Source organism: Rhineura floridana, chromosome 21, assembly GCF_030035675.1.
Source record: "Rhineura floridana isolate rRhiFlo1 chromosome 21, rRhiFlo1.hap2, whole genome shotgun sequence".
In the NCBI taxonomy this organism is placed as follows: Eukaryota; Metazoa; Chordata; class Lepidosauria; order Squamata; family Rhineuridae; genus Rhineura; species Rhineura floridana.
In genome coordinates this window covers 15,527,525-15,540,575 of record NC_084500.1, presented here as the reverse complement: position 1 = coordinate 15,540,575, position 13,051 = coordinate 15,527,525, and the positions used below count along the sequence as shown (strand labels likewise).

At 42.8% G+C, this 13,051-nt stretch overlaps 1 protein-coding gene across 13 annotated transcripts in view; it reads right to left on the bottom strand.

Annotated features, from left to right (window-relative positions):
- Positions 1-13,051, bottom strand: part of TBX4 (T-box transcription factor 4) — a 117,568-nt gene that overhangs the window by 12,635 nt on the left and 91,882 nt on the right. For all 13 annotated transcript variants that reach the window (XM_061604970.1, XM_061604980.1, XM_061604969.1 and 10 more), the window contains one exon: positions 3,808-3,960. In XM_061604970.1, the coding sequence (XP_061460954.1) occupies positions 3,808-3,960 (153 nt within the window). The remainder of the gene's footprint in view (positions 1-3,807; positions 3,961-13,051) is intronic.

Sequence of the window (13,051 nt, the reverse complement as noted above, 5' to 3'; positions counted from 1 at the left end):
CTCTCTTTTGTGCTTCCCTTTCAGAGTTTCCTTCATCTTTTTGCGCAAATCTACACATACACACACACAATTGGAGATGGAAAGATTAATCAGTTTCTATTCTCTCAGCTTCTTATTTTTCCAATCTTAAATTCAGGTGTCCACAGGAAAAAAATCCTCATGAAAATTATCCAATGTTGTCGTGTGCATTTCTTCAAATAAACAGATATGTGTAGGCAGTTTTGACTAATGTACACATTTTTGCAAGCACATTCTCATCATATAATGCATTTCTGTATTTTTTAAACTTGTATATTCATTTTAATGCACACCTTTCCCCCACATACGCATTTTTTAAAAAGTTTGGTTGGTGAACTGTATTGCAAAATTCAAATAAGTGTGAATTTCTAAGGACGGCTGCGTTTCAGTTTTCATATTGTTTCAGAAAGTACAAATTTTATTTGTTCAGCTTGAATTGCGAACTAAATCTAACTTCTCGCCCATCCCTACATACCATCTAGCACAGACATTGACTCAGTGCTATAAGGTTTGTGACTGTCAATCCCGAGACCCCCAAGCAGTTTGAGAAAATCATTAGGGAAATGCATCCAAAGTTAGTCCTGTTCAGATTTCCATTCCAACCTGTGTCTATTGCATGCAGCACTGTTTCCATTCCAATGCAATTTTGCATCCGATAAAAATTACATTATTTGTCTGCTGTAATTTTATGTAATTAGTTAGGTTATCACGACGTTATTCACACCATTAATTGCAATACAAAGGAAACACAAATGGGACAGGAGGACCTAATCAATTAGCTGTTGTTGCAAACTGAAAAATAACAACAGTTAATACCAATTGTATTCCCTGGATTGATTTCCATTCCGGACTTGGGACAAGTAAGTGAACACTGGCCATTTCTGCCCCCATTTCTATCGGAATTCTCCGACATCCCTACTCAAGAGTAGATGCACTGAAAATAATGGACATGACTAACTTATATCTGCTAATTTCAGTTGGTGTAGTCTTGGTTTGATACAACCCCATGTATCTTTGTAGAGTTGTCTGCTTAAACCAGTGGCCTGGCTGGACATCTCCCATTCATTTTGCATCCAGATGCAGGTAGAAGGTAGACTGGGAATCTGCAGGTAGCAAGGGTAACAGTAGTAACTAAAAAGGCTTTCCTCCCTCCCCTAATCAAGATGCTTGGATAAATACCAGGATTGGATTTTTTTGGTGGAATAGCTCCAAGCTCAGTTTTGGTAAAGAAAACAAATTATCTCACTAAGCATGTGTCCGAACACCTCTTCACGAATTCTAAGTCTATGTTCATCCACACACTCCAGGCCACTATTTTGCATTTGGCTCCAGTTGGCGGATCTTAAAGCACACACACGGGATGGGTGAGAAATTCAGGTTGCTCAAGCCAAATCTATCAAATCCATACTTTCTGAACCAATGGGAACCGAAACACAGCCATCCTTTGAAACTCGCATTTATTCAAATTTTGAAATGCAGTTAGTCAACCAAGGTTTATAAATATACGTGGGAAACTACATAAAAATGAATATATGAGTGAAAACAACATACAAACATGCATTATAATGAGAAAATGCTTGCAAAACTGTATGTTATTCAAAACTGCAGACAAAAATGTGTTTATTGGGAGAAATTCACACTAAAATGCTGGAGAATTTTCATGAGGATTTTTTAATTTCAAAAATTGCAGATTCCTGTGGAGACTGGAATTTAAGATTAGAAAAATGAGAAGTTGGGAGCATAGAGATAGACAGATCTTTCCATTTCCACACACACACACAAAGGGGAAGTAGATCTCACAAGCCTGAAGTTAGTCCTCACCTCTGCTCTACAGGGTGTGGCCAATGGATAGCACACACATACCACACACACACTGAATGTGGTTTGGTGTGCAAATTCTCAGTCAATACAGATCTCGATGCAGACTCTGCTTTATATTTTCTCCCCCTCCAATTCTCAATCTCACACCCATTCAAAAACAAAAAAACCCTCTTTTCCTTCATGTTCTGACCACAAATTAGACTCTTAACCCTTGCTTTTATAGTAACATTCCTTGCATGTCTCCCTAAATATATATACCGTAATTACTTTTCACTGTAGATTTATAGCTGGGCTTTACCAGTCATTATTAGGTTTGCTTGCTATTTTGATAGACATCCGAGAGTTTATGGTCTCTGATTCATTAGTTACTAGGCTCACGGTAACTGCCAAGATACCTTTTTAAAACACACAAACACACACACGAAAACCTCAGTACACTTTCCTTCCTTTTCTGAGCTACAACCTCTATGCTCTGGGTTTTGGCAAATGCCAAGCATGGGGTAAGTGGATAGGTGCCTTTCCATTCATAGCCTGTGCTCTGATAGGTCACGACATTTAGACAACTTATTAAGAACCAAAAAGGACTGCCCTTCTGGATGGAGGCCCATCTCAGCCAGCGTAAGAACAACATAATGGCAGCATCCTGCCTGTATGGTGTGTCTCCTCTCCCAGGCTCTGGTCCTCGTAGGTCCCATGAACATGGATGTTCCATTTTAGTTAATTCTTGCATGTGCTCTGCACGCTTCCCCTCCTCTGTTACTTTGTCTAATCCCCCTTTTTTTAAAAAAGCCATCTAACCTAATAGCCAATGACAACATGGCAGTGGCTTCCATAAGTTAATTACACTATATGGGAAGTAGTGCTTGCTTCTGTCTGCCCTTGACCTGCTGTCGGCCACCCCCATCGGGTTGGCCCCACGTTCTGGGATTACAGTATCACCGTGCAGTTTCTCACTGGGTCACTCAACAAGCATGTTGAAGCCAGTCGCTTGATTTCTGAGCATCTTACCCCAAAGGTGGGGAACCTGCCAGTCTCCAAATGTTGTTGGACTCTTAACTCCCAGCACAGCCAGTATTCACTGATGATGGGAGTTGTAGTCCAACACCATCTGGAAGGCCACAAGATGCCCATCCCTGCTCTGCACCCTCTTACAGGGCCCTTTAACCGAGAACCTGCCTTGCAATGTGTCATACCTGCAATCTGTCATAACGACAATGGTGTGCATCTTCCATTTATTTTGGAGATTTGGAGCTGCCCTGCATTCCCTGCCCAAGCCCCCTTGAAATCCATAATGCTTGAGCCATGTGTAAGGCGCTACAATCCCATGAGCCCATGGTCTTGGCAATGTTGTTCCCTGTTACAATGTCATCAATCAATCACATGATGCCTTTACATTTCAAGTCCTGAAAAATCTAGGCCACAATTGGAATGTGGTCTTCACCTACCCCTTATCTCAAGGTTTCTATTTTTTTTTTAGAACCTACAAATCTTGTTTCCAAGATGGAAGAATATGGGGCAATAAGATTACATTTTATTGCAGCCTAGAAAGGGAATTAATCTAATCAAAGTGCAACTATCAGGTGGGCATGATCCAGTCATGCTTTGGAGAAAGGTTTCCTCTCTCATAATACTAACATTCCTCTGGGTGACTAGTAAATTTCTTGCCAGGAGGATAGACAATGGAAAAATGCTACTTTGTATAATCCGTAATTAACTTGTGAAATGTGTAGGCACAACATGTAGAGTTTAAATGGCTTTAAAGAGGATTAGACCATAATTTTTGACCCTATTGTAGTTTGAGCTGGTGAGGTTGACCGTCACTACTTTTAGCTGGAGATGTCAAAGATTGAACCTATTTTGATGGAGAGTTTCTATTACAGAGGTTTAAGTTACACCTGCTGCCACCATCCGACATATCTTGCCAAATTCACAAAACAAAATGGCCTTTTGGGCCACAGTGGTGCAAACCTTGTGGTTCTGATAGGATGTCACGGATATAAAGGATGTTTCTGGAAACACATGGGTGCAGAAAGCCGTGTTCTTGGAGCCAAATGCATTGTTCTCATCCGCTTTCACAATGTGCAGTCTCGGCTGGTATTTGTGCATTGAATTAAGAATGATCTGCAGAAAAGAAAACAGAGTGGGAGATCCTTAGGAATACAACAAAGACTGTTCAGTTGAACACAGAAAGGCATTTAAAACATTGTGACTGAATTTCAGCTTTGATTTCAAGTAGGAAAGAGTCTGTGGTTCTGTATGTGAGTAAAAATGATGTAACACTTGAGACCTGCAGCCAAACAAATGTATCTGGTTACTTCAAATTTATTTTATTAGTGGCATTTTTTTAACCTCACCTTTCAAACAAATTCCCAGATCAAAAATACAATAAACCAATTAAGACAAACACAACAGACAAAAGGAGCAAAATCTAAAAGCAGCATAAAACCCTTGAAGCTGAGCTTGAACAAGCCGAGTTTAAAAAGCCGAGGGGGAAAATGTTTTTAAAAGTCTTTGCCAGGCAGCAGAATGAAAACAAGGTAGGTTCCAGGAAGCCTCTCAAGGGGTAATATTCCATAATTAGGATGTCACCACTGAAGTAAAATCCTCCCCACCCACATTTCATACGGCCACACAATAGCACCCAGAGAAGGGCATCTATTGAAGACCTTAAATCTAGGGACAGACGTATGTGGAGACAGGTGGGTTTTTAAAAAGACACTGAGCTCTCAAGCCACGAAGCACTTTTTCAAAAGTCAAAGCCAGCACTTTGGACCCAGAAATGGACTAGGGAATTGGTGCAGCTGATGAAGCACTGGTGTGATTTGGGCAATATACCCAATCCCAGTCACAAATCAATGTATGAATTTCAACTTTGCAATTCCTCTTCCTGTTGCTGCCATTTTCTTGCTCATTTTCCTTTCCTTCACAGAAACCTCCCTCACCTCTTCCCCTAATTTTTCTGCCCCCCCCCCGAGCCATCAGCAACCACAGAAGCTGGGCCACCGTTCCACTCCTCAGCACTATGAAGGCCACTCAGACACTCATCGCAATAGAATGTAGCTATTTGATCACATTCACTGAGAAGAAGCTGGAAGGGACTAGGCTTGCCAAGTCTCTGGTTTGGGCCTTGAGATTAGGTTTTGGGGTCCATTTCCAGGGCCTCAGGGTGGCAAGCTGAAGTTGCAAGGTTGTCAGGTAGTCCCAAACAGCCTACAAACATTGCAACAAATAAATATGAAAGCAGAGTGGAGCAGAAATGGACTGATATGTGCATCCTTACCTGTCTGTATCTATAGTATATATACATAGATATACACACACATAAATCCATACAAGCCACAGCGGTGCATATTTATAGTAACCCCCTAAGTGTGGACATCCATAGGCGTTTCTGGGGAGGAGGCAGGAAAGGTTAGTGAAAGGGGAAGCAGGCTTGTCCCCCCCCCCCAAAAAAAATTAATGAGCATAGTAGTTGTACATTTTGTCTCCTGTCTCAGGTTCTACGAATGCTAGAAACTTGCTCTTTTTCTTTTTAAATGGAATCTAAATACTTATTTATTTTATTTGTATTTATTTATTAAATTTCTATACCGCCCCACCTAGGGTGTTCTGGGAGAAGGAGAGGGTGAATCCTTGAATGGTACCTAAAAATGTAAGATAGCAACAATGTCCATCTCATCCTGCGTTTGTCACAATCACCACTATTTCCATTTCACTACATTTTGGCTTCCACTAAAAACTGACATTATTCGTCTCGCAATCCGCTAGGGCCAAAACAAATATAATTAACTGTAATTAATTTCAACATAAAAAACAATGCAGAAAATAATGTAAATATTTACGTCATTGTGTGATTTCCATTCAGGACTTTGGACAAACATGCAAATTGTGGCAATTTCCCACAGAACTCTCTTGACATCCCCATGCCATCTAGACACAAAGGTCATCCAGCAGTCTGGTTCAGGCCCCGCCACTTCTCTTTAGTTAGCCATGCTCACAGTTTTGATGCTGATGGACAGCAGGTCTGGGGAACAGAAGCTTACTCTTTTCTAGATGGGTCAAGCTGCGCCATCACGGCAGGGCCAGCGCTTTTAAGCCCCCGCTTGCCTGACTGCACATCACTCTGCTCACAGTAGCCAGCTGCATCATATACCATTTAAATGTAGTTTTTATTGATGACATTTTCCAGATCAGCCTTCCCCTCTCCTCCCCGAGGAGGAATGAGAAAGCACCGTGGCATTTTATCAGCCTTGCATTGGGATTTCTCTTTTAACTATTAGGCTGCTGTCTGGCTGTAGAGCTTTGATCTGGAGAAGAGGGGGAAGGGCACATTATTAAGGTTGGAATTAAAAAATCTCTCTCTCTCTTGGCTTGCCCTGGGGTAGCAGAAAAAATCAAGCTGCTAAAAATAACTCCAGAAGTTATAACTGAGGCAATTTTTAAATTAGCTGTAGAACCATTAATCACTGTAACTCATTTGGTAAGTTCAATATAGCTCTATTTCTCATGAGATTTTAAAACATTATTTTAAAGCTGGAATGGCATTGTTTACTTACTGGGGGGGGCTGCTGTAGCAAAATGTTGCAGCATATCCTCACCTCCTACTCAGGGTTCCTGCCAGCCCCCAAAGCCTTTCTCCGGTGTACGATACACTGATGCACTCAAATAATCCATCTCACTCTTCCCACTTCCATCTCAGTTCTCCATTCTTCTTCTCCAATTCATTTCAATGCCTTCCCTTTTGCTTCTCAGTGGCCTTGCTTTGGCTCCACTGCTGTTGGCACTCACTACCTGAGTTCACTGTTAGTGGGAGTGACTTATATATAGCACCCAGCAACGTGAACAAACTTTTCTCAGAGCAAACCGGCCCTAACCCCACAATCTCAATGCCAGGAATGTGGGCAGGGGGACAACAAGGAGCGAGAAAGAAGGGAAGAATGGGGAAAGGGATGAGTCTGAGCAAAGGTAGTGCTGCACCTTTGGGCCTATCTATGCCCCAGAATTCAACTGGTTCAACAGCCAATCCCTCTCCCTAGGACATTTTCAAGGATGTAGCTGTGTGGCAGGGAGGCCTGGAATCTCCCATGGAGAATTCTCAACCTTCTCACCAAATGGCAGCTCCTATGATTCCTTTGGGGCAAGGATGAAGAATATTGGGCCCACCCTTGTGCTCTCCAGATATTTTTCAAATAAAACTCCTATTCTCCCTGATCATTGGCCATGCTGGCTGTTGGGGTTGATGTGAGTCCAGGTTGAGGAAGGCTACTCTAAAGACTAGCTCAGTTATAGATTCACTGTGGAAAATCTGGGAGGGATGTTGCATAAGACTGATAAAACAGCAGTCCACATTGCCTGCCTAGCATCAGTATTTTGTTCCAAATAACAGCCAGTCAGATCCCTATGAAAGCTGAAGAGTGAAGGGGATTATGATCTTCTCTTTGTTACCAACAGGTGGTACCCAAGGGAAGACTGCCTCTGAACATGGAGGTTCCATTCCTAACTATCATGATGGATAAGAGCTGCCTTGCTTGGTCAGACCAAAGCTCCATCTAGCCCCCAATGCTATTTCCAACAGAGGCCAACTGGACATTTCCAGGAAGCTTTCAAACAGTGCCTTTTGTTTATCCCTAGCATCTTACATTGAGGTATACTGCCTTTGAACATGGAGGTTCCATCAAACCCTCATCGCTTAAAAAAAGACTTAAAAAAGATAGAAAGCCATAAAGCACTTCCCTTCACCAAATGGTCTATCAGGGTATAATTTTGCATCTCCTTCTCTCTTCTCTGCTCTTTCTTGTAACATGTGGATGATCCCTAATGAAAGAAGGTTCCAGGAATGACCAATGAGAGTTTAGGCACCCAAATCCTCCTTAATCCACTTTGTGTATTTCTGGTTGAAGCCCATCTGCTAGACTGCGCGATTTTAACACACAAAAAGTGCTTTTAAAAGAAACTGTGGGAGCCGGGGGGGGGGGGGGAGCTACAAAAGAGCAGTCCAGGTCGCCGGCCTAGAGTTAATATTACTGAAATGGTGCTCCAGCCCAGACAGACTCTTTTTATTTTTTTTAACAAAGACTCCAAATGTACAACTGCATCCTGTAAAGTGTTGGGTTGGAGCCAGTTGGCAGGAGATCTGCAGCAGGCACAAACGGCATTAATCGTTAAGCTGCCCCAGTGCGCCTATGGAGTCCTGCATCTCTAGCCCTGGCTATGCCGGTCTGAAGAATTTCACGGCTGCCAAGGGATGGGGAGTCTTGTGTGCTAGGGGGTTACCTGCACAGAACTCCATGAAGAAAAGTCCGTGGTTTAGCATCCAGCCTGCCAACCACAGAAACCTGGGGCTCAGCGATGGAGAGCACCTGCTATACATGCAGATTGAACCCCAGGTACGGCTGGGAGAAACTACGTCTGAAATGTTGGAGAGCCTTGCCAGTCAGAGTAGACAATAAATGTGCTGGGATCCTGAGCAAAAACACAAAGCAAGAAGGAAATAAACAAGTGACATTGTCACGAACTTGGGATTCGAATAGGTCTGCACAGACCACTTTTCACACTCATTCTAATATATAGTGTTTGTAGCAAGTACCTCCTTACACTGCCCCCCACAACCGTCAAAATTTAGGGCATGATCCTGCCAAAGATCAGCTGCTTAGATTTCAGTGTTATGAGCGCACTTGAGACTCAGCCACCTCAGCTTGGCGATGGTCACCTACAGCATTTCCATACTCTAAATGTAAATGTACTGCCTTCAAGTCAATTCCGACTTATGGCAATCTTATGGTTTTCACGGTAAGCGGTATTCAGAGGTGGTTCACTGCCTCACTCTGAGGCTGAGAGGCAGTGACTGGTCACCCAGTGAACTTTGTGGCTGTGTGGGGATTTGAACCCTGGTCTCCCAGGTCATAGTCCAACACCTTAACCACTACACCACACTGGCTATCTTCCATACTCTAGTAGGGGGGAAATCCTTTTAGTTATAAGTTGGAATTCTGAACTGAAATTTTTAAAAAAAACTTCAACCATTGTTGGGAGGTTTTTTGGTCGATATCTAAGAGATTATAGCGATGGTGATGACACAGTAGGACATCTGAGGAGCTATGTGTAAACAGTGACTTTAGTACTAAGATGAGGATCCTGGTGTTAGGTGCACAAAGCTTCTCCTCCCCAACACAAGAGTAATACACCAAGGATTTCGGCAGGCAGTTAGCGGCTGCAAGAGATAGGCAGACGATGTATGGGCCTGCAAATATGAGAATGCTCACGTGTCAGAATGGGGGAGAAATTCATCACTGTACCACAGCAACAAAGGACCACTTTTGATAAAATTAGTTTAGCACTATTGACAGAATCTGTTCAAATTTCTAACACAAACTCCTGCCTCTCTTCTGTGTCTATCATTGGCATTGGCATTACGTATCAGTGGTAATCTTACTCCTGTATTTTGGATAGAATTGTAACTTCTGTCATCTAATCATCTGTACATATATGTACCATCTATGAAGTAAACACAGTTGTTAGTACCAGCATTAAGCAGAGCTCAGGGTGTCTATGACCCACTAAAGGGCCTTTCATTAATTGGGATGCAGAGCCAGACAAGCAACATATACAGTGCAGCCCTTCATGGACTATACCACCTTAGACAGCAGATTTGGGATTGTTTCCATGCTTCTCCACATTAACAACATTTGCACCAAGAAAGTTAGCATATTAGGAAGAAGCTTAAGTGAAAACCCTGACACGCCATCTTTCCATCTGCAGGGAGGTAAAATTTTGTTTTTGTTAAATGTGTGAATGCTAAAATGGGTATTCCCTCATCGACAGTTTGATGTGATACAGTTCAGAAAGTATGTAACAAAATTTATATACAGCTCGATTGTAAAAAACCTCTACACAGTTTACAATAAGCGGTTTATTATGAGTTATTTCAACACATCTGAATTGGGTCCAAGCTCTATGACACCTAAACATTTGTCCAGCAAAGGCACATGTTTTGTTACATGAGCTGCTTTTTTTCCCCTTTTTTTCTACAGGCTAAAGCAGTATGAAGTTAAATGTTAACTTCAAAATGTGTAACCACTTATAAAACACCTTGTCATCCCCACCCACATATTTAGCCAATATTAATCTGTATATTTTTTCAGGGTTATATACCAATTCAACTCCATGACACTATATAGGCACTTTCAGATACATATGGTCTTGCTTACATTTATAGCCCGATAAGGACTAGTAACTTGATAAAGCATTGGAAAGACAGGATAGGAGTCTTTTTTTAGTGGATTTCTTAAGAGGGATAAATGTTTTTGAACTTGAAAAAGATGTGGCTGTATATGGGTAGGTTAACATCTCTCTTCACATCTTTTCAAAGGGACCTCCATTCAGGAGTGGAAAGCATTCTTAATGTTTGATCAACCCTCTTCGCTCTGGATAATGCAAACTGTATCGACCCTTGAACAAATAAATAAAATTGGGAACTGTTTTAAGAGAGTTCTCTGAAAGAGATCAGGTGTCACAGCCACACAATGCAGAAGTTGCCATGGCAATCACCCAAAACAACAGACAGCAATATGCCAGCTCCACAGTTTCAATAGCTTCTCCCAGGGAATCACATAACTGAAGTATAATCCCCATCTTTAACATGCTCACTCGCTCACCCTTTTACATTTTTTTTCCAAGCATTTGAACTGAGTGAAATGAACTACTCCCATCTATTCATTTTGGGCAGTGGAAGGAAATATGATCTGTACATTTAATTTTATATTTATCAAGTACATTAAGTGGGAGAAAAAAGTATATCTTTGTACAAAGATAAATATGGGCCCAGGGAGCCAGCTGTTCCAATTTTGAGCGAATGTCCGAAAGGTGGGGAGAGATACCATTGTATCTTGGATCAAGAATCGTCCTTTCCAGAAAGTGAAATGTCCTTAGTGTGCACAATACGCTCCTAACTTGTTAGTGAGTCACTGTATTTTGCTTTCAAGTAACTGCCGTTGTCTGTAGTTTTTTGCATTTAATCGCCCTCTGACCTCACTCGTCTACATTCCCCACTAGCATGACATGCATATTCCCTTGCCAGATTAGAATCAAACTGATGAAGGGGCTGTGGTCCACAGAAGGTTATGCCATAATAAATGTGTTTAGTCTTTAAGGTGCCACAACAAAACACTTTGCCATTTATCCTGAAAACAACACATTGCACACTAGCTAGCTCTGGGAGTGTTACCAGCCGCCTTGCTACACTCCTTCCCCTACCCATAATCTGTCACTTCCCTTGCATGCTTCTTTGCAGAATTTCTCTTCCTGTGGCCAGATTTTGCCCATGCAACGAAGCACATTCTGTGTGATGCTCACAAGACTCCAAGCCCACGCTCTCTCTCATGCTTGCCTTGCTTCTGGGCTCTGCTACATTTGGCAAATGGCTGCAGTTAGGGGATAGGGCACATATTTTGCATGTTGAAGGTCTGTGGTTCAATCCCCGACATCTCCAGATAGACCTGGGAGCGTCTCTCGTCTGAAAACGGACAGCTGCTACCAGATGATGTAGAGTAGACAATACTGAGCGAAATGGACCAATTGGTTTGACTGGAATTAAGGCAGCTTTCTATGTTCCTCCAACTCCACTATTGCCACTGCTGCCGCCTCCTTTTCCCTTTACCCAGTCTGCTTGGATTTCATTCCTGGAATTGACCTTGGCTTGGCTTTTCCACTCGGGATCCTTTTCATTCCCACATACTAAACATCTTGGCTTGGACTTGCTTTTATAAGACGCTTGCAGCATTGCCTCATTTCCCTGGGACCCTGATTCTGCAGCAAGGCACTGAGCCGCTCCAAGGCATGAAAGCGGCAGAAGACACTGGAGGTTCCTCCTTAACTCTCGAGGAATTAGGAACGTCCACAGCTAGAGACAGAGCACTGACATCTGATCATTGTGTGACATCTGATGTACTGTTTGACCAAATATTGGACAGTGCATTTGGGGTACAGGGCATGTGTGGAGTTTTCTTACTAGAATCCCAAAATCCATCACCCAGAACCCCTTCATAATCCACTGCGATGCAGTAATTTACCAGTGGATCATGATTTTATTTATTTGTTTATTTCGTTTATATACCGCCCCATAGCCAAAGCTCTCTGGGTGGTTTATAACAATTAAGAACATTAAAAACAAGTATACAAATTTAAACCATACCAAATTAAAACCCATAAAAACCAATAAGCAAGTTAAAAACACATGCTATTCAAATGTTGTTAAAATGCCTGCGAGAAGAGGAAAGTCTTGACCTGGCATTGAAAAGATAACAGTGTTGGTGCCAGGTGCACCTCGTCAACAAGATCATTCCATAATTTAGGGGGCACCACTGAGAAGGCCCTCTCCCTTGTTGCCAGCCCCCAAGCTCCCCTTGGAGTAGGCACCCAGAGGAGGATCTTTGATGTTGAGCGTAGTGTATGGGTAGGTTTGTGTCGAGAGAGGTGTTCCATCAGGTACTGTGGTCCCAAGCCGTGTAAGGCTTTATAAGTTAAAACCAGCATCTTGAATCGGGCTCGGAAACATACAGGCAGCCAGTGCAAGCGGGCCAGTATCGGTTTTATATGTTCGAACCGTCTGGTTCCTGTTACCAATCTGGCCGCTGCATTTTGCACAAGCTGCAGTTTCCGAACCGTCTTCAAAGGCAGCCTCATGTTGAGCGCATTGCAGTAATCTAGCTTGGAGGTTACCAGAGCACAAACAACTGAAGCCAGGTTATCCCTGTCCAGATAGAGGCATGGCTGGGCCACCAACCAGAGTTGGTAGAAGGCACTCCGTGCCACTGAGGCTACCTGAGCCTCAAGTGACAAAGATAGTTCTAGGAGAACCCTCAAGCTACGAACCTGCTCCTTCAGGGGGAGTGCAACCCCATCCAGGACAGGTTGGACATCCACCATTTGGTCAGAAGAACTACTCACTAATAGCATCTCAGTCTTGTCTGGATTGAGCCTCAGTTTATTAGCCCTCATCCAGTCCAGTCCATTGTCGCAGCAAGGCTCTGGTTCAGCACATTGACAGCCTCACCTGAAGAGGATGAGAAGGAGAAATAGAGCTGTGTGTCATCAGCGTACTGATGGCAACGCACTCCAAAACTCTGGATGACCGCACCCAACGGTTTCATGTAGATGTTGAACAGCATGGGGGACAGAACTGACCCTTGTGGAACCCCATACAGGAGAATCCATG